The sequence below is a fragment of the Alligator sinensis genome, unplaced genomic scaffold (assembly GCF_000455745.1).
Source record: "Alligator sinensis unplaced genomic scaffold, ASM45574v1 scaffold791_1, whole genome shotgun sequence".
Taxonomy (NCBI): domain Eukaryota; kingdom Metazoa; phylum Chordata; order Crocodylia; family Alligatoridae; genus Alligator; species Alligator sinensis.
The window spans coordinates 279,041-298,569 of NW_005842258.1; the positions used below are offsets into that span (position 1 = coordinate 279,041).

At 44.2% G+C, this 19,529-nt stretch overlaps 1 protein-coding gene across 6 annotated transcripts in view; it reads right to left on the bottom strand.

Moving 5' to 3' along the window:
* Positions 1-701: 701 nt before the first annotated feature.
* Positions 702-19,529, bottom strand: part of ZNF622 (zinc finger protein 622) — a 21,368-nt gene continuing 2,540 nt past the window's right edge. For 4 of the 6 annotated variants that reach the window (XM_025208874.1, XM_025208875.1, XM_014521784.2 and 1 more), the window contains exons 2-7: positions 16,918-17,560; positions 15,623-15,877; positions 14,122-14,284; positions 11,686-11,798; positions 5,389-5,532; positions 702-2,532 (exon numbers count right to left, since the gene is read on the bottom strand). In XM_025208874.1, the coding sequence (XP_025064659.1) occupies positions 2,405-2,532; positions 5,389-5,532; positions 11,686-11,798; positions 14,122-14,284; positions 15,623-15,877; positions 16,918-17,551 (1,437 nt within the window). In that variant the 5' untranslated portion in view covers positions 17,552-17,560 and the 3' untranslated portion in view covers positions 702-2,404. The remainder of the gene's footprint in view (positions 2,533-5,388; positions 5,533-11,685; positions 11,799-14,121; positions 14,285-15,622; positions 15,878-16,917; positions 17,561-19,529) is intronic. The other 2 variants (XM_006027628.3, XM_025208876.1) reach the window with 2 other exon arrangements.

The following is a 19,529-nucleotide window of genomic DNA, read 5'->3' on the forward strand; positions in this document are numbered from 1 at the left end:
GTCTTTAAAGGTCTCCTTAGTAAGAGAGGGAACAGGACAGCAGGAGCAGCTCTGAGTCTAACAACTGAATAACCTACAAGCAAGAGCAGTTCCAGAAAGTCCTACCCATTGAGCTTTTAGGAATTAAGGTGTTACCACATCCAAAATCAGATTAATTCTGAAGGAAATTATTTAAATTATCAGTTTATTTGCAAGAGAAAGACTAGGGATGTTCAGTCCTGGTTGTGAACCCAGTGTTTCATACAAGACTGTCTGAGCCAAAGTTCATGTTTCCTGGCAATACCATACATGTGCATGTGAAGCAGAACCTATAAACCCACCACACATCACATACATTATGCAATTCATGGTTAATTGCACACTAAATTTGAACTGGCCACATGTGCAGAGTAATAATCACAGCATAAATGTCCATCCAGCTATAAAAAGAGCCAACCATCTGCAAAATTAGTGTTTGGAAATGTGTAGTAATTTTATAACACATTTCTCTCCAGCTTTAATTTGAACATGTGGCAGGGTGTGAGGGGTGTTTATACACATGCTCCAGGAGTGGGGAGGTAGAGCTTTAATTAGAGTAGCTCCAAGGGCTGCTCTAATGAAAGTGCCCGGATCATCACATGTATCAGTGTCCCCGCCGAAGGCACTGAACAAGCTTTAGTTAAAGCACCCCCGCCGCCATTTTCAGCACAGGGACGCTGATGCACGTGACACTGGAGTCTGCTGTAGCACAGTAATTACCACGCTTCAGCAGACTCGATTAATCAAATCTGCTCCAACACGCTGTAATTACAATGTGTCGGAGCAGCCTCCCTACACATGTATAGGCGCCCCTAGTTATAGACACAATCTCAGGAAAGAGTTAGAGCCTTACCTAGCAATCTAAACCAACTACACTCTACGGCAGAAGCTATTGGATTAATTTCAGGAAACAGAAGCTGGATCTGAACCATGCCCTGTATTAATTCAGGTAGCAGTGATGTATGCTGAGCAGATACGCTTCCACATACCCAAATACATGCTGTTCTCTGCACCATCCTTGTAATCTTAATGAATACATGTACTGTCTTTCCTGGAACACTAACAAACTAACCAGTGAGAGGAACATGGAATTCTTCAAACTGCTCATGACAGACCTTTAACTGTGCAGCAGTAAAAGAAGAATTGATATGACCCGTGTCTTGTTCTCCTAAATGCATAGACAGTTTTAACTCTCAGTTGGCTGGTTGAGAAGAATCTTTATTTTGTTTGGACACTTCTTTATAGCCAATCCTTTTGAAAAGCTCCACGTGCATCTAAATGGTGACCTGGCATTTGCATACATTTTTATTAAGATGATACAGAACAGTACAAGAGCAGGTCAGGGACAGGTTTTTAGAAGTAGAGAACAAGATTAAATATTGGAGTTAATCAGTAAGGTCATTAGTGTAACCTTACCAATCCATTATAGGCCTGCAGGAGGTAAAATGACAGAAAGGCACATGCTTAAATAAATATTTCAAGCATTCAAGATTGTAAGTGTGCATGTGAAATAATATTTTTAAATTAAAGCCTAAATGGAGTACTGTAACATTTTTAATCAACCTCCTCCCCTGCCCCACCTTCCAGTGTTCTCTGGAAACAAGGGATAGTAGGCTGAATTTTACAGGGTAAAAAAATATTCATTGTCCAAAGCACTGAAATTAGGATTTCAGTCAGTCCTTCCTTCAAACAACTGGAACCAAAATCCCTCCACAATCTGAATACAACTGAACAGATTACTTGTCACTCTCCACATGCTGAAAATTCAGTGTTCCAAAAAGCTTTTCTGAATACACACCCAAGGAAGGATTTTTAATGCACCAGGTTAAAGTGTCTTTTGCACGACTGCTTGATACAGTGCGCGTTTAAAACGTCTATAAATGCAGCTCTAAATACTCTTTTGCAAATATATAAAGGGAAACCACTTTCCATACTAATTTGGAAGAGCTAAAGGACTGGTCTCCCGCCTTACAGTTCTCTCGTTTGTATGTGTAGAACTTTGACTTCAGCTCCCTCTCTGCCACCTCCCACCTCTGAAATTTCCAGTTTTCTGTCATACAATTAAGGTACCAGAAAACCATCTGTTAACAAGAATCTGCTGCAGAAGAACAATAAAAGGATGCACATAATGTAATTAAATCAGAGGTGGCTACCCTTACCACATCCTTCAAGATACTTTAAATTTAAAATTTGATAGGCCAACCATCAGGTCATTAGACTAGACAAAGTCTCCAGAGCTCGTCAGAGAAGAGGAGGACCTCCAGCACTGAAGAATCCATCGATCAGGAACCAGGTCCATTTGGATTACTGAATCCTCATGCCAGAAACTATCAAAATCTCCTCCCATAACAGCAGCTCCATACAGCGCATGGGGGGGAGTTGGGGTTCAGAACCGGACCTGCCCCCGAAAATGCATCTGCTTTGTAGCGTTGTTACTCATTCCTGTCTTCAGCATCCACTTAGCCTTCATCCTCTGCAGATACTGCATGTCACGCTCTTGTGCTAATGCTGCCCCTTTTGGTTAAAGGAGGGAAAAATGAATAAAGATTAGTCAATTTCAAGGCTGTTCTCTGACATGGGCTAGGGACAGACATTACCCATAAACTGGTTTAAGTGATCAGAAACCGGTTTAAACCTGTAACAGAACAGACATTCAGTAAACATAAACCAGTCTGAAGATGGGTGACACCGGTTTGAGATAAACCTGGTTGAATGTAGTGTCAGACTTAACTGATTTGGGTCAAACTGGTTTATGCAATGTTTGTCCCAGATCCTGTCCTGGTTTAACTTAAACCAGAGTGCCCCAGCATCCCAGATGCTTATCAGCCCTGGGGTGAGGCTATCAGCTCCACAGCAGGGCTGGCCCCACCCCTCTGCTCCCTGGCTGGAGCTCTGGTAGTATGTGGTATGCTAACTAATGCTGAGAGGTATCTGTGTAAGGCAGACAGGACAGTGTCTGCTCAGGGCTTTTTGGAGCTAATCAACAAGTAGCTGGTAATATCCCTCCATTCCTTCCTTGTAAAAAAGTTGTTTAAGAAGAGCCTAAACTAATGAGAGGGGTTTTTGTTTTGCTGATGGGCTGATAAATGCTATGCAGCTCCCTGCTGTGTAAGTAAACGCCACAGTAGGGGCTCTGTACCTGGTCAGAGGAGCAGCAAGGAGGGTAGGGGACCCCTCCCTAATCAAAGTGTCCTGTTGGGGCCAGGCCACACCCGCCCCCTCAGTTCAGCACTACAAAAGGGAGGGAGGGCTGCTCTAGTGTCCCCTGGCTTCTAGCCTGAGCCACTACAGGCATATGCCTACATTTCCTCAGTCCAGAGGTGATGTTTGTGTGGTTACAAACTGGTTCAGCCTAACCAGGTTAGACTAACCTGCAAGGATTGAATCAATTCAGGCTTGGGCTTTTTGAATGTCTGTCCCTAGCCTTAAAGTCTAAGGACCAGTCAACTGAAGAAAAGTTTACCAGTTACAGCAATCCAAGGCCTAGTCTATAACTCCCCTGCCTCTGGCAGCAGAGAGCTGCCCTATCCCCACACTTCTGGCACGTCTGGTCTCCCACCTTACACTTCTCTGGTTTGTACATCTACCACACTCCATGTTCTAGTGGCAGAAAGCCACCAGCTGCTGAAAGGACCATTCCAGCCAGAAGGTGTGTGAACACCTATAGAAGAAGACTTATTTCACTCAGCAGAGATGTAGCAGTGCTGACCAAAAGGAGCTGAGAATGTTGATGTAGTCAAAGGTTTATCACCAGAACTCAAATTTTGCCAGCACAGCTTTATACTCCAGACTAAGCCTAGTCATGCTGAGAGAGGTAAACTGATAATTATAGCAGTACATATCCCCTCTATGGGCACTCTCATTCCAGCATAAGAGAAGGGGGTTTTTTATTTCAACTCAACGCCTTCCCAAGTCACTTAACAGAAAAAATGGTACTTTGAATCAGTGTCCTTATAGGGGGTCATAGCAGAGTAATATTCATTGATAGTCATTCGTCAGGTAAATGACAGTTTAATTTCCCTTCCCCCAGGCCCTCATCTTGCTACAAAGCTGACCATGAGTGTAGGGGTTTCCCCTACAAAGATCATTTATAGGATCAAGGTCCTGTTGTTGTGAAGGAACTTGGTTTCACAGTGGCTTCTACCACCTAACTGAAAAAAAGCAGAGCTGAATTACATGAATAATGTGAATTTTTCAACTCTTTCCATTCAGAGATCTTAAATGCTCCTTTCAGTTGGCCTAAGCTATCCTACTAAACAATAGCAACATGTCATTCTTCGCATATACATTATTCAGCAACCATTCTCTGCAAGTCAATACAGATCTCATAATTGTTCTCTGACTAGGCTGATAACTGTTAGATGGTTAGTTCATGCAGGGTTCTGTAGTAGTGTATTGAAGGGCAAGAACAGAAGCTGTTAGCTCTGACAATGCCAATCATAAATGGATCAGTAATCTTAATTACAACCAACCAACCAACTCTGGCAAAGAAAAGCTGACCGTTAGTCTCAATACAATGTCTGTAACCCATTGCACCCAAGCAAGATTAAATGCCACATCTAGAATTAAATTCTAGGCTAATCTTCCATGAGACCTTCTCCAATATTTAATCTGCAATTAAAGACAACAGGACTACAGAGGCTAAGGTATCAGATGCTGGGCAGAACAGCAGTGAAGATTAATATACTGGCAAAGTCCAAGGAGAACAAATGACAGTGGGAAACTGGGAAAGGGCTGAGAGAGGGGTTGATATTAGCAGACAAATCAGAGTATCATTTGTACAATTATTGAATGGTAACAACTTCCATTTCAAGCAAGCCAAGTTCTTTACTTTTGTTTCAAGCTAGGTCACTGGCTGCAGTTCAGGCTGGATTCACCCCTGCAAACTTCATTTTATACCACTGATATAAAATGAAGACTTAGGTACATCTCTTGCAACAGAAAAAACAGCATGGGGATGACTGGTCTGTGTGTGCGCTGCCTTTCTGAAAAATATACAGTGGGATATTAAACCATGAATGGAATGACAGATGTCTATAAGGGATTCTGTTCATGTACCAGAAATAAAAAGACTTGCACAGGAGCAGTACCAGGAGGCTGGAGAAAGTGTGAAACCCTTGCAATAGCACAGCAACAGAACTGGGCTTCTCTCCTCCATTTTTAACTGCCAGCAGCCTGTCTTCCTGCTGGCAGAAATGGTACTGCTCCTTGCTAGGAAGTGAGGCAGTGAATCTGCCAGCACAAAGAATTTACTGAAAGAATTAAATGCCTTCATTTCTAGAACAACAGCACAAGACAACATCTTGAAAAGCACTGACTGATGAGAGTTAGTTCAAAGGTTTAATAAGCCGATTTAATTCTTCCACATACCTGTCCCGCTGGTCCAGCCCAAAGCCCTGTACTGCTGCAACACCCTGCCCACAGCCTTCTTATTTTTAGCAACAGCCACTGCTCTCGACAAACCAAAGCGCTGCTTGTAGTATCTCATCAAAGAACGGTGACCAACTCTGGCACCTGTTACACAAGAGAACAGGTTATAGTGACAAAAAAAACCATGATGGGGCAACTTCTGAAGTCAACAAATCCAGCGCACCACAAAAGACTCAGGAAAATAACAATGTTAAGAAGAACTTTTTAAGACTCTCTGAAGTTTTAAGACTCTAAGGACCGTGACAGAAGTGTGTGATTAATGTAGCAGCTCCTCTAATGCACTTTATGTTGGAGACGGGAAAGGTAGAATTCTACACTTCAAGAGACCAGCCACGCAGGTACAGAAGGGCTTTGAATCAGAACTGGCTCTCTGAAAATTTAATGAAAGGCAGGAAATTCAAGGGAGATGGATGGTCCAAAATTACTGATCCAGAACTGATAGATTCTTAAGGCCCAAAGGCAGCATTTCTGATCATCTTCGCACAGCTCATTAAAATTTCCACTGTAATTCCTGCCTTGAGTCCAATGTCTTCTGACTGAACTACAGGCTCTCATTTAGAAAGCCATCAGATCTTGTTTTAAAGGTCAATGTGCTAATGGCGATTCAATATACTCAGTAAAGTTCTCTGCTCCTTGCAAATAAATGGAAAGGAACAATGAAATCTCACCTGTGCAGAACTGCATAAGAGAAGGGTGGAAATGGGCCCCTCACGTGCTACCTAATGACTACACCCATTCCAAGTGTGGGCATTATCATTACTTGCAAGGCCCCACAGTCGCAAGGGATTCATTTCAGTTCCATGGCACAGAGGCTTCCATCTGCTAAAAATGCCAGGCAGAGGCTGATCACCGCATTATCTGGTTCAGGTGTTGCAAGACAGCTTTCCTGCTACATTTTCTTATCAAAACAGATCACAAAGTCCTTACAGCACTCATGAGGTCCGCTACTAGAGTAGCTTGGTTTCATTACAAACAAGGCACAGAGTGTTAGTCCTTTGATGGAAGGAGTATTATTCCCCATCCCTGTATCTTTTAAGAATGCTGATAATTTGAGTGGCTGGTTAAGTAGTAAAAAGAAACTACATGGGGAAAATAAAGTGACTGCTGTGAATAGGCAAAGCCCTCTGCCCACAAAAATCTAGTACAGACCCCAGATTCTAAGCACACTGTAGCTTGCATAGTACGAGTACAATACGCATTTGAACTCTTGTGAGCATGATTTAAGTCTTCAGGTACTGCCAGGACCAGATTAACCTTTCAGTGGGCAAACAAACTCATAAGCCCCTAACTTAATACTGTATATTTGTATTACTTTTTCACTCAATAATATGAAAAATAAGCACAACTGGGCTTCACTTAGGCCCCTAGGCATGTGCCTAGTTTGCCTCTGCATTAATCTGGCCCTGGGTACTGCAGGATCCAGGACATCAGAAGCTGACACGTTGAGGGAATTGGCAGGGGTTACTGTGGAGACCCTGGCACGGCTTTACGAGCACTCGTGACGCTCTGGCCAGGTGCCAGATGACTGGAAGAAAGTCAGCGTGGTCCCCATCTTCAAAAAAGGGAAGAGGAAGGATCCAGGCAACTATAGGCCCATTAGTCTTACTTCAATCCTGGGGAAACTCTTTGAGAAGATCATCAAGGAGCACATCTGTGATGGGCCAGCAGCAGGGATGATGCTCAAGGGCAACCAGCACAGTTTCATTAGGGGCAGGTCCTGTCAGACCAACCTGATTGCCTTCTACGATCAGGTCACAAAAGCATCGGACACAGGTGTTGCGGTGGATGTAGTCTTTCTGGACTTCAGCAAGGCCTTTGACACTGCCTCCCACCCCATTCTCATCAAAAAACTAGGTGACTGTGGCACTAATGCCTACACAGTCAGATGGATAGAAAATTGGCTGAAGGGTCATACTCAGAGGGTAGTGGTGGACGGGTCTTTTTCGACTTGGAGGGTAGCGGGCAGTGGAGTCCCCCAGGGCTTGGTCCTTGGGCCCACACTGTTCAATTTTTTTATTAGTGACTTGGACAACAGGGTAAAAAGCAGCCTGTTTAAATTTGCTGATGATACCAAAAGCACGGTGGCAGAAAGAGATCTTGGAGTCATTATTGACTCCAAGATGAACACGGGCCGACAATGCAAGGTCACAGTCAGTAGGGCTAACTGTACCTTGTCGTGCATCCACAGGCATCAAGCAGGGCTAAGAAGGTAATCCTCCCCCTCTATGCGACACTGGTCAGGCCGCAGCTGGAGTACTGTGTTCAGTTCTGGGCACTGCACTTCAGGAGGGATGTGGACAGCATTGAGAGAGTCCAGAGGAGGGCCACCCGCATGATCCAGGGACAGCAGGGCAGACCCTACGAAGAGAGGCTACGGGACCTTAACCTGTTCAGCCTTCGCAAGAGAAGGCTGAGGGGGGACCTGGTGGCTGTCTATAAACTCACTAGGGGGGACCAGCAGAGTTTGGGAGAGACCCTGTTTTCCCCCAGTGCCCCCCAGAGTAACAAGGAATAACGGCCACAAATTGTTACAGACTAGGTTTAGACTAGACATCCAAAGGCACTACTTCAGTCAAGGCGGCCAGAATCTGGATCCAACTTCCAAGGGAAGTGGTAATGGCTCCTACCCTGGGGGTCTTTAAGAGGAGGCTTGACATCTCCAGTTTTCTCTCCTGGCCAGGGCATGGGGTCAGACTTGATGATCTACAAGGTCCCTTCCAACACTACATCTATGAATCTATGACATATAAACAAAGGCTTGAAGGGCAAATTCCCACCACGGCTGAAGGATAGACTTGTTTCCATAAGGGTGAGCACCTGCTACAAGCAAACAAATGTTTGTTTTCTGATCTTGTTGACAACTGCAAACTGTGGTTTGGCAAAATATTAGCTTTTATGTTTCCCCAAAGTAAGGCAGACTGATGTTCATTAACAGGACGAATGGTTTGTCTTAGTAACAGCACTGAAACACTGATCAAGTTAATTACAGCCTCAAGGAAAAACTGCCACCATGCCACCCCTGCCTGCCTACTAGATCATGATGAAATCTAGGTTTTTCCTTTCAAAAGTACTCTGCCAGGATGTGCGCTCATCACCCACTGGATTTCACAAAAATCATTTAATTACTGCTTGTCATCACAATGAGGAGATCCATAGTGCCAAAGAAGGGCCTGACACTATATTTTTTATTACTTTGATTTCCCTAAATGCGCTCTTTTCCATGCCCTGTTAATCTGTCCTTGCACTTTGCGCAATTATCTACAAGCCTCACAATCAGATAAATTTAAAAAGACTCCTGCTGTTAAAGTAGCAGGTTAACACATATGCTAGGTGACCTGTGTTTCACACCAGCCAAATCTACTTCGGCAGTGCCAGAAATGAAGCCTTCAGTGCTGGGACATAGATGCCTGGAGAAATGAACTCTTGAGCTCTACTCCCTAAGACTCTGGATCCATATGCTGATGCCATAAAAAACACGTTTATCTGAAGTCCTTATCACACTCCCATGCAACAAACAGAGACAGAACCTCTGCAGAGATGTCTGCCTTCCTATGGCTACATGTTTTAGAATTAAAACAAACAAAAAAAAACATTTCCAGTCCCACACCGCCCCCTAATGGTTTCCTATCATGGATCCTTGGACAGCTTAACCAGCAGCACCTTACTTGCTGTCGTCATTTATTGAGAAATGTAGCTTGCCGTTCCAGGTACCTTATTTCCCAAATTTCTCATCATAAACCTAAAAGGTGAACAACACTACTAAAAATACCGGGGTACTTTTTTTCTCTTTTTTGCTACTTTACCATAAGCAATAGGGGCTCATGAAGTTCTGTATTGGTTTCGTCTCTTAAGCCTTTGAGATCTCCCTTAAAAATACGATCGATCAGATGGGATGACAAAGATGATTGTGGCAAAAGGCCAACTCTGTTTCTCCCCAAAAACTCTGCTCTGTGACAATTTGGTTAAGATGGGTCCTGCAGAGGGTACACACCTTACCCTATCTCTTTAGGTAACCTGAGCTGGATACATTCCGGGGGGGGAGGGGGGAACCTGCTCCCTCTGCATATGTGACTGGCATCCCATACCTGGGTGCAGGGCTTGGGCTCCGTCACAAAGCTAGGTGAGGGGCTTGGGCTCCCTGGGGAGCTAGGAACTGCCAGTCTGCCCAGCAACTAGTGATGCATTTCAAATTGGTTGGCTGACAGCCCACATGTGCTGGCCTCCATTGGACCAGGTAAATGAGGTCATAGGAGCTATATAAGTTAAGGACTGTCCAGAAGGAGGGGGCAGCAGCCATGAGAAATACTCAGAGAGAGAGAGAGGAGAGCTGGAGCATCTGAAATTTGCGCTCTCTCTCAAAACTCGTGATCAAGGAACTGCCTGCCTCCAGAGGAAATCTCCATCTGCCTCTGGATGATACTTGTAAGCTACCTGAGATTTAACTAGATATATAGCTTGCAGTAACTCAGATGGGTGATCAAAGGCTACCCAGCCATGCCAGTTTGTTCTATGGGATTTCTCTGATATTGCTCTACCCTGTACCCTATTCCAACCCTACCCAGCTTGTAACCAATAAAGTTCTCCTTTGTACCTAGCGTGGGAGACTTATTGGGTGTGGGTCTAGATTACGCCTTGGGGTCCCCTTGGTTTGGCTGACTCAGGGAGACCACTACTTGTGCTTCCAACGGAGGGAAGCATCCCCAAGTACTTGAAGTGAGTCAAGTACCCTTGAGGGCTACTATGTCTGTGTTACGCAGGGGGTTTCAGAGCCAGAATCAAGCCCAGCCCTGGGTGGTGACAGTTTTTACCCCAGGCTAGCGCGTGTGCTCCAGGAAGGGGTTCAGCCAGATGTGAGGCACCCCCAGACGACCAAGGGCAGATAAATATTAATTTTCTAAATTTTTTAGGGGCCCTGCGGGCCGGATAAAATGGCCTCATGGGCCAGATAGAATGGCCTTGCAGGCCATATTTTGCCCATCCCTGCTTTAACTCAACCACTTCAAAGGAAAAAACTCTTCTCTCCATGTTGTTATGCAGGCCTCTAACTAAGTGCTGAGAAAGATCCCACTTTAGTTCTCTGATCCTACAGAGTCCACCACAAAAAAGAACACAAAATCCAAGAGCTGTTACCTTTCTGGGGTTAAAAATCCCAACCAACCAGCCATCCTGGCTATTAAAGTCACACTACACATGAGTAGGGGCCAATCTTTTTGGCAGGCATACCACAAATTAGCCTCATGCCCTCCTCACATACCACACTGATCCTGTTCCCCTGCTGCAATCTGCTGCTCTTTCGGCTCCCTACTCTGCCACTGTGCTGCCTGTCCTCTCTACAGTCTGCCATGTGTCATATACAGAAGTGACCTGTACCCCCTTGTGGCACCCAAGCCACAAATTGCCCCGCCCCCGCTACACACCCACTTTATTCATTATAAATAGAATAAAAGATGAAAAAGCAAATGGGTACACAAAGGCAGTGTCCCCCACTACAGATAATCTTTAAAGAAGACCACCCCCTCATATGGGGAGTGCCACAACTTACCCATTTCAAGTGACAGATTAAGAACTCTAAGACTGACAGGAAAAGTGATCTTCTCCCCCTTCAAAGACAGTACAACAGTATTTCCCAGGGTACCAGAAAAGGCTGAACTAAAACATATATAGAGTATATCCAAGCACCATTGCAGAGTACCATGCTTATGGCATAGCATGTAATGTGCAGCATATCTTATCGATGTAGAAGGAAATCAATATCTGAATAAGTCATTGCTAATGCATGTCAAACTGATGTGACCAGGCCATATAATGCCAAACTATTTTGGGGAAAAAACCCTAGCAAACTCACACCTTCTCCAAGAAGGACTGTACTGAAATATACAGGCTCCTTGGGTGTAAATGAGTCAAAGTTTAAATGAGTGGAAAATGAGTCAAGTTAACATAAAATCCCAACAAAATGAAGCCAAAGACAATGCCAGAGGCAACCAAACTCAGGAAAAGAAGTCTTCTGTATTGCAGTTTCAGATAGCCAATAAGCATAACCTAAACTCAAACAAAGAAAACAATTCTTCAGTTTGAAAACAGAAATAACAAAATCCAGTGACAACTGGATGCAAAACCATTTGTTTCACATCAGCAAATGGAATCTACCTGACAGCATGTCCCTGCTTGCAATAACTGCAAATACAGCACTTCCAGAGTGACAAGGTATCTTTGATGGAGGATTTTTATTGTGCCTACCTGAAGGGAGAATCAGCTCCATCGTGTCATCGTCGTATTCTAAATTTTTCTCTGATGAGAGATCTTTAGACATTTCCACATCCTCCCCTTCCTTGTATTCAGGGTAACTGGTCCTGTGAAACAACAGCAACAGCAGCTATATGACATGTGATCACCAGGTAAAGCCCATTTTAGAACCATTTTGCATAAAACAGGCGTGCTGTAAATCTGCAAATACCAAGAAAGCTGCCAGGCTCCATCTAAAGAAGGGGATTCACCACAATACCCATGTTTCAATATCGGCAGTAATCACAGATTGCCTTTCCTCCTCCCCATTCAGTGGCACAAAGTATGAAGCTGCAAAATGGGTGCTAAGGAAAAGGCAGCATAGAGCAAACAGGTGGGTCTGCAGCAATTCCGAGCTAGTGCTTGGAAAGCAACTGCTACCATGACAGACATTTTCAAGATCAAAATTAATATAGCTGAACAAAAGCTCTTCCCTTCACCTGTGCTTGAAAATACAGACATACATACATACATGTTAGACCAAAGCTCTTCACATCAGCTCCTGCTAAGTTTAAGAACCCAAAATAGACATTTAGTCAAGAACAGCTCCTCCCTTCCTTCTTCCAAGACAGGGGTGCTCAACTCGCAGCCTGTGGAGCTCCCTACAGGTCTGTAAATTTGAGGTGGGACAGTGGTGTCACCACTACCCCTCTGCCAAATGTCCAGGTGCACAGGGAGCCCTGCACCCTGTATCTGATGCCCAATTCCAGAAAGCAGGGCTGGGCAGGGATAGTTCTGGGCCCCTGGGACCCAATTCCAGTGTGCTGAAGTGGGAAAGGGTGAGGCCAGGCCCCCAGGGATCAATCCTTGTGGGAGGGGGGCAGCACCAGGCCCCTGGGACACAATCCCAGCCTGCAGGGGTGAGTGGGGACAGTGCCAGGCCGCCAGGACACTATATCTGTGCACTGGGCTGGGAGAGGGTACTGCCAGGCCCCCATGAATCAATCCTGGCACACAGGGGTGAGAGAAGGTAGTGCTAAACTCCAGGGCTGCTCCCTGAGGGGGAAGCAGGGAAGGGGTGCTGTCATGTCCCAGAGCCTGAACCTGGCACATGAAGCTCGATCTGGCCTACAGACCAGCCTTGCCCCACTTACATGGTCTGCAAGGCCAAAAGGTTGAGCACCACTGTTCTAAGACGATACGGACAGAAAATGGAGTAAACATTAAAGCTACACAAAAGCTTCAAGTGCAAACACACAATACCTTTTCCTGGGGATAATTTAGCTCAGGTTCTGCTCTTGAATAAAATTATACCAGTGCCTGGCATGGACACAAACAACTCTCTGGAGATACATGTTGGCAGTAGGCACTGTTACGGCACCTTACCCTTTGGTGTCAGGGAGCCTGTTCATATTGAAGAAATGGCTACAGCTAATGACAGCTGCAGACAAACAACAGATACACTGTTGTAACTTACCTTTACTTTCAAGTAATTTGACTTTACTCTGCAGGAAGTATGGAGCAGACACTATGTAGAGCTCTACCCCAATTTAATTCATTCTATTCTAGGGTAAGCGTGTCTCAGAAAGCACTAATAACTATCCAACAGCGTAAGGCAGAGCTTTCCAAACTGTGTGCCGCGACACATTAGTGTGTCGGCGGCAGTGTGTAGGTGTGTCGCGCGAAATGCAGAAAATTTTGCGGAAGGGCACCGCGGAGCTCCCTTACTCGCGTCTGCTTCCCTTGGCCCCTCCCCCAGAACTGAATTAGTGTGTCGCGAAATGATGCATGTCTAAAAAGTGTGTCACCAACATGAAAAGTTTGGAAAGCTCTGGTGTAAGGTAACCAGCATACCGACTGCATGCATATGCAACTGCAGTCAGCTGAAGAAGGCTTCTGTTGTTTGGAAAACTGGAAACATTTTGGCAGCAACCAGCCCCCTGCCCTTCATCTTCTGCTGACATATGATGCATCTACAGTAGGGGACTCTACCACCATTATTAATGTGGCAGCAGCCCCATGATATAAGATATGCACTTTGGCCTTTGTATTTCTTTATAACCTCAAGGCCTTTGCTGATGTACAGAAAACTGAACAGGACAAAGCACTAGGGAATTAATTGTATTGTACTGAAATCAGCAACTGGACGTACAAGATAGCATTTTAATTGTTAATACTGATGGTAGCAATGCACCTGCTTACTTGGAAAGATTGTGTTAACAGATTAAGAACAGTAAGAAAAAGCTTACAGGTTTTTAGAAATCAATTGTAACTTTGATTCGAAGAAAGTTTCCTGACCAGCAAGTATATTTTTTAACTAGTATCCCAAGAATAAATATCAGAAAGAGGCCTTGTGGCTAAAAAGATTGGTAGTAGATGCAACTGGTTCTAAGTTTGAATGAGTTCTCTCTCCATTTCTGTCCATGCAAGGTGGAGAAAGAACTTCCTTACCTGAAATCATAGAAGTCTGCAAATTCCAAGGCTGCATCCCCATCTATGAAGAGCTTACAGTGGCTTTTGTCATTCATGTGAGCCTGCACAGCTTCTGTCGAGTAGAAGGATTTACCCTTCTCATTACACCACAGGCAGATCTTCCCAATGCCAACTTTCTCTCCTGGAAAAAGAGAATGCTTGAAGTTTACAATCTCTCTGCTAATCAACTGTAGTTGTTGATCTGCAGGCATGAGTGACTTACTCCAAGTTAAAACTATCACTGCCAGGAATTAGATTACAGCTCTGATTTCCCTGTTCTCTAACCACAAGGCTTCCTCTAGGAAGAAGCCTGTATGTTTAAAGAAGATTTCAGATGACAGAGCAAAAATATGCTAAGCAAAGCCTTCCAGTGCAACACCCAGTTTTCTATTAAATGCTATAAAATGCTTTAATTATGGTCATTTACTTGCTTATCCAAAACAGTCACTTTCTGTGCCAGAAGTCCATCTCAATAGCTGCTCCTTGTGGCTGTAGAGAGCAGAGGTTAACAGTATTCTAGTTTGGTCAGAGTAATCACTCCATCTACTATGCTTTCCCACCTTGGCTTAACTGATGTGGTTTGGAAAATGTCCATGTCATCATTTACTACTGGAGGAGCAAATCTGAGGACTGAGCACTTTCAGTGTAAATATTTTAGCAACTGGTTGATTCAGGCACTGCAAAACTGATGCAGGAATCTGCTCACTGTTAGAAATCTGGCCACAAACTAACATGAGAGCACAATTATTCCACACCTGCTTACTGTGGAGGGGGACCTCACATCCAGTGTTCCCTCTAAGGTGTGTGGTGTGCACAGCTGCACAGGCGCACCTGGCAACATGGCATGAGCACAGCTTAGAGGAAACGCTGCTCACATCTCCCCCAGAGGCATCTGTACTGGTCACTGTTACAGAACGAAAATTGAACTGGGTCTGATATAAAAACAGCCATACCATATCCACTAGAATTAAGCCATGCATTTGCATGAAAATGAGCAATGCCATATGACAGGGATGATCAATCTCCGGCTCATGGGCCAGATCCAGCTTGCAGGTCCCCCCACAGGTCCAGAAATTTGGAGGCAGAAGAGTGCTGGCAATTAATATTGCCACTGCTCCCCACCACCAAATTAGTAATCCCCACAGGGCTAAATCAGCCCTGGCTGGGACAGCCCCACACAGAGGGACTGGGCTCTGCTCCCACACAGCTGGATCAAGCTGAGGCCTGATCCAGCTAGGCAGAAATGGCCCAGCCAGAGCCCAATCCAACCACATGAAATCAGGCTCAGGCTGGGCCAGTACCATGTACCGGATCAGGCCCACAGACAGGGTCTGGCCCACAAGAAGAGGTAGGACCAGTCATCTGACCCACAGTGCAAAAAGGCTGGGTTCCACTGTCATACGACACTGCAGTTGTGCCTCAACTCTCAGAGATATTTACTGAAAGAATACAGGATGTTTATCCTGGTTCAAAGACTTACCCAAGTACTTAATCAGCCCCTTGAGATCCATGAGGTATTCTATATCTGGAATAAAGAAACTGTGGACTTTTGTCATGTGGGCCACGTTTTTCATGAGAGAGCTTGAATGGTGAAGACAAAACAAGCAGTCCATGGCTGGTATTGCACCCATGGCTGGTGTTCCTTCAGTGTCAATCTGCTCATCTTCTTCCTCATCTTCCATCTCAGCACCTTCAGCCTCTAAGTCTTCATCTGAATACACATCCTCCCAGCCTTCTAATGCAGAAAACACCAGGTTACATCATATTTTTCCAAGTCAATGCACTATATATCAGCCCTGGCTGGGACAGCCCCACACAGAGGGACTGGGCTCTGCTCCCACACAGCTGGATCACGCTGAGGCCTGATCCAGCTGGGCAGAAAAAACTGCCTGCCCAGATGGAACTATGTATTTTAAGTGTAATTCTCGCTTAAAAAACCTGGAACTGAAAATACTTTCAGAATGTGATTTGGTGAATAAACAGCACCAATAGAAAACATTAAGCATTTGATGCGAAAAGATTAAATAACTTACTGAGATTCAGTGCCACTTTTTAGTAATAATACATTAATACAGGAAAGTTACAAGTTGGCTCTTGCTTTACATCCCTTCCAAGATCCAAATTCAGAAATGTGCATTACCCCTACAACAGGCTGACAAGTGGCCTAGCCGTTAAAACAGATGGGGCCCGATTCCTCAAGCTGTCAATGAAATCACACTAGCATACAACTGCTCTAACAGAGTAAGCTTCATGGACTGCTCCTATGCATCAAAAGGCAGCAACAGACAGAGAAAGGAAAAAGTGACCTCTATTCCTTAGCAACTGCAAAACTTCCCTATTCACTCTGAAATAGGAAAATAAAATGATGGATGAGATGTTGGCCACTAAATGCTGACTGTTTTTTTCCATTTTCATGGCCAGAACATTTTTGTGCTATCTTCCTCAGTGTAGGCTTTCTTCTGAAAACTCCCATTGGCAACTGCATGTTAATAATAGTTTATCCAGCAAATTAACTGCCCGCAAAATTTAGCATCCCCTTATTCCCACCACTCACTGAGGTCCAGGATTATGAAGACCAAACATTTAGTAAAGAACATTATATTTTGCTCTGCCCTGCTACAGAAATCTGCATTTTTTTAAGACTACAAAGTTTAAACATGAAGTGGTAAAAGAGCCTTTTTATGCCTTGGAGACGTTTTTTAAAACAAAACAAAAATGAGACACTTTTACCCAAAAAACCAACCAACACTTGCTATAGCCCAAGCCACCTTCTACCTGCTTGCTGGTTCTTGCCTTCCTCCATATCTTCATCTTCTTCCTCCTGTTCTACTTGCTGTTTCGCCAACTTTTTTGCCTGTTGTTCAAACCACTGGATCCGAGGAGGCTTTTCCAGTCGCTCTCTGCTCTGAGAGAGACTGGGACCTCCAGCAGGAGCTGGAGAGCTGCTTGTGTCACTGGGAAGAAAGGGTATCTTCTTTGGCGAGGAAGATGGCTGGGGCCTGATGGCTTGCTGAATGGCTGCATTCATGGCATCTTTGTTTAGGTTTTCAGGGACCAGCCCCTTCTCCAGGTTTTTCTCATTTAAGGTTTCCACCTTCTTGCTGATGGCCTCAACAGCTTTCTTCTCAAGCTCCAGGTGCTTCTTGGACTTCAGGTGATTCTCATAAGCATTGAAAGTGGAGAACCGCTTGCTGCAGGCTGTACAGTACGTGGCAGTGATTTTGCTCTGCTCCTCTGCCACCGCCCTCTGAGCTAGGACGCGCTCTTGGAAGTTCTCGGCAGTGATGGGAGGCATGTCAGCAACCTTCCGCTTCAGGTTATACCTGTGCCAGTCAGTTTTGTAATGAGCACGTTGAATATCAGCATCCTTGAAAGCCACACGACAAGTGATGCAAGTGTAAGCTGCCATGATTGGAACCTGAAAAAAAGGAAGCATGTGAAGACAAAGAAATCAAAACCAGCCTCTCTAGAGAAAGGAAGGGTAGGGCAAGGGAGCACCAACTGCTGCAATTCTACTGTGGGGAAGGTTTTGTTTGTTTTTTTTAATTGACTAAATAGTGATATAAAAACATTGTTTTAGACACCGGAAAGGGATAAAGATGGTTACAGTCAAAGATTATTATAAATATTGTAGTCCAGGCCTCCACTTTGGAAGACAACATACAAAGACACAGATAGTCTCTTTTTCCAAAGAGTTATGTATAGAAAACTCTACACTTTTTGCTAAGAACCAAACTCTGAGAGTCTCTGTAGTCTGCTGCATGCAAACCAGTAAGTCTTCAAAAAACTGACACTACTAGTTTAAAAGAAAAATAAATCACACTCCCAATCAAATGTTTTCCATTCAGACACAACTGAAAGAAACTGAGAAAAATGTCAATGGTTTTACTTCCCAGCACTCTGCATACAATCAGTGACACCATGCCTTGTAGAATGAGTCAGATCATTTCAGGCCCCTGGTAAAATTAGTAACAGTAGCAGTATAATAAAATTCAAAGTTGATAGTGTCACTTTAAAAATCAAAAGATGATAGCAAAATAAATTAAAAAAAAAATTACCATGTCTCCTCTGGAGCTCAACCTATCCTACGGGATTTAACTTAAAGACAGAATAGGGCTGGAATGGTAGTGTTGCTATGATGGTCCAGGAAATGTACGAGGGGCAAGGAATTTTAGTGATCTTTTATTGGACCAACTATATAGTTGGGAAAGCTGCTGCACAAGCTTTCAAGCGTGAGGGCATCTGTACACGTGCTCCAGGGTTAGGGTAGAGGCAGCGTTTTAAAGCAGCTCTTGGGAGCCGCTCTAACTAAAATGCCCATAGTGTTTTGTGCATTCAGTGTCCCTGCATTTCAAAATGGTGGCAGGGGCACTTTAACTAAAGCATGTTGAATGATAAGCTTAATATGCAAGATGCTGCAGCAAACTGGAGCATTCTGATTAAAACGCTCCAGCAGACTCGATTACTCAAGATTGAATCTGCAATGACACTTTTCTAATCAGAATGTGTCAGAGCATGTGTAAAACTACCCTATGTGCCCTTCCTTAAGTCTCCCAACTGAACAGCTCTCTCCACTATACAGTTGGTCCAAACGATAGCACAAAATGTCCTTGTCTCTTGGAACTAAAAGACAGTGCAGTTTTAAGCCATGAGAACAGAAATACAATAGTGGAGGGAAAAACTGCTCTGAAATATACTCGGTATCTTCCAGTCCTTCCAAGACAACTGGATAGAAGCTATCATTAAACACACACACAGCATGGGAAAGATGTTTTTCATCAGTGGGCAAGTGCATTCTGCAATGCCATCTCCTACAGGAAGCAAACACTTGCTTTTGCTGCATTTTCCTATCTTTAAACAGCCAGGGGAAGAAACATGCTATGAGAAAATGTAGGGAATGGTGTCACAACCAAATTAATCAGTGCCCATGTCACTAACAAGCAGTCAATTAAGGGTTAAAGAAATCTCTGTCCGGAAGTTCCTGGAAAAAAAAACAAAATCCAAGCAAGAAACTTACATTTATGCCCACATCACAACCAAGAAACGAAACTTAGGCGTGATTTATGATTGGTCAGAGTAAAAGGGGATAGCCCTGTCATAAATCCCTGCAATTGGTCAAGAAGCAAGCTCAGACCCCTCTCACGTATCAGACAGAAAACCTGACCCACTACCTTGTAACCTGATAGCAACCTGAGAGCACAAAGAACTGCTGCTTGCCAGATAATTAAAGATTCCACATAGCAGTCCATCATTGGACGCCTCCGTTAGTTACCTCTGTCTATAAATAGTTTAACAACTTCCACCTAAATCGAAGACCTCTGAACACAAGCATCAGAGTAAATTGGTGACTTGATCAATCATCAATCTCTTCCCGTCAACGCGGCTCC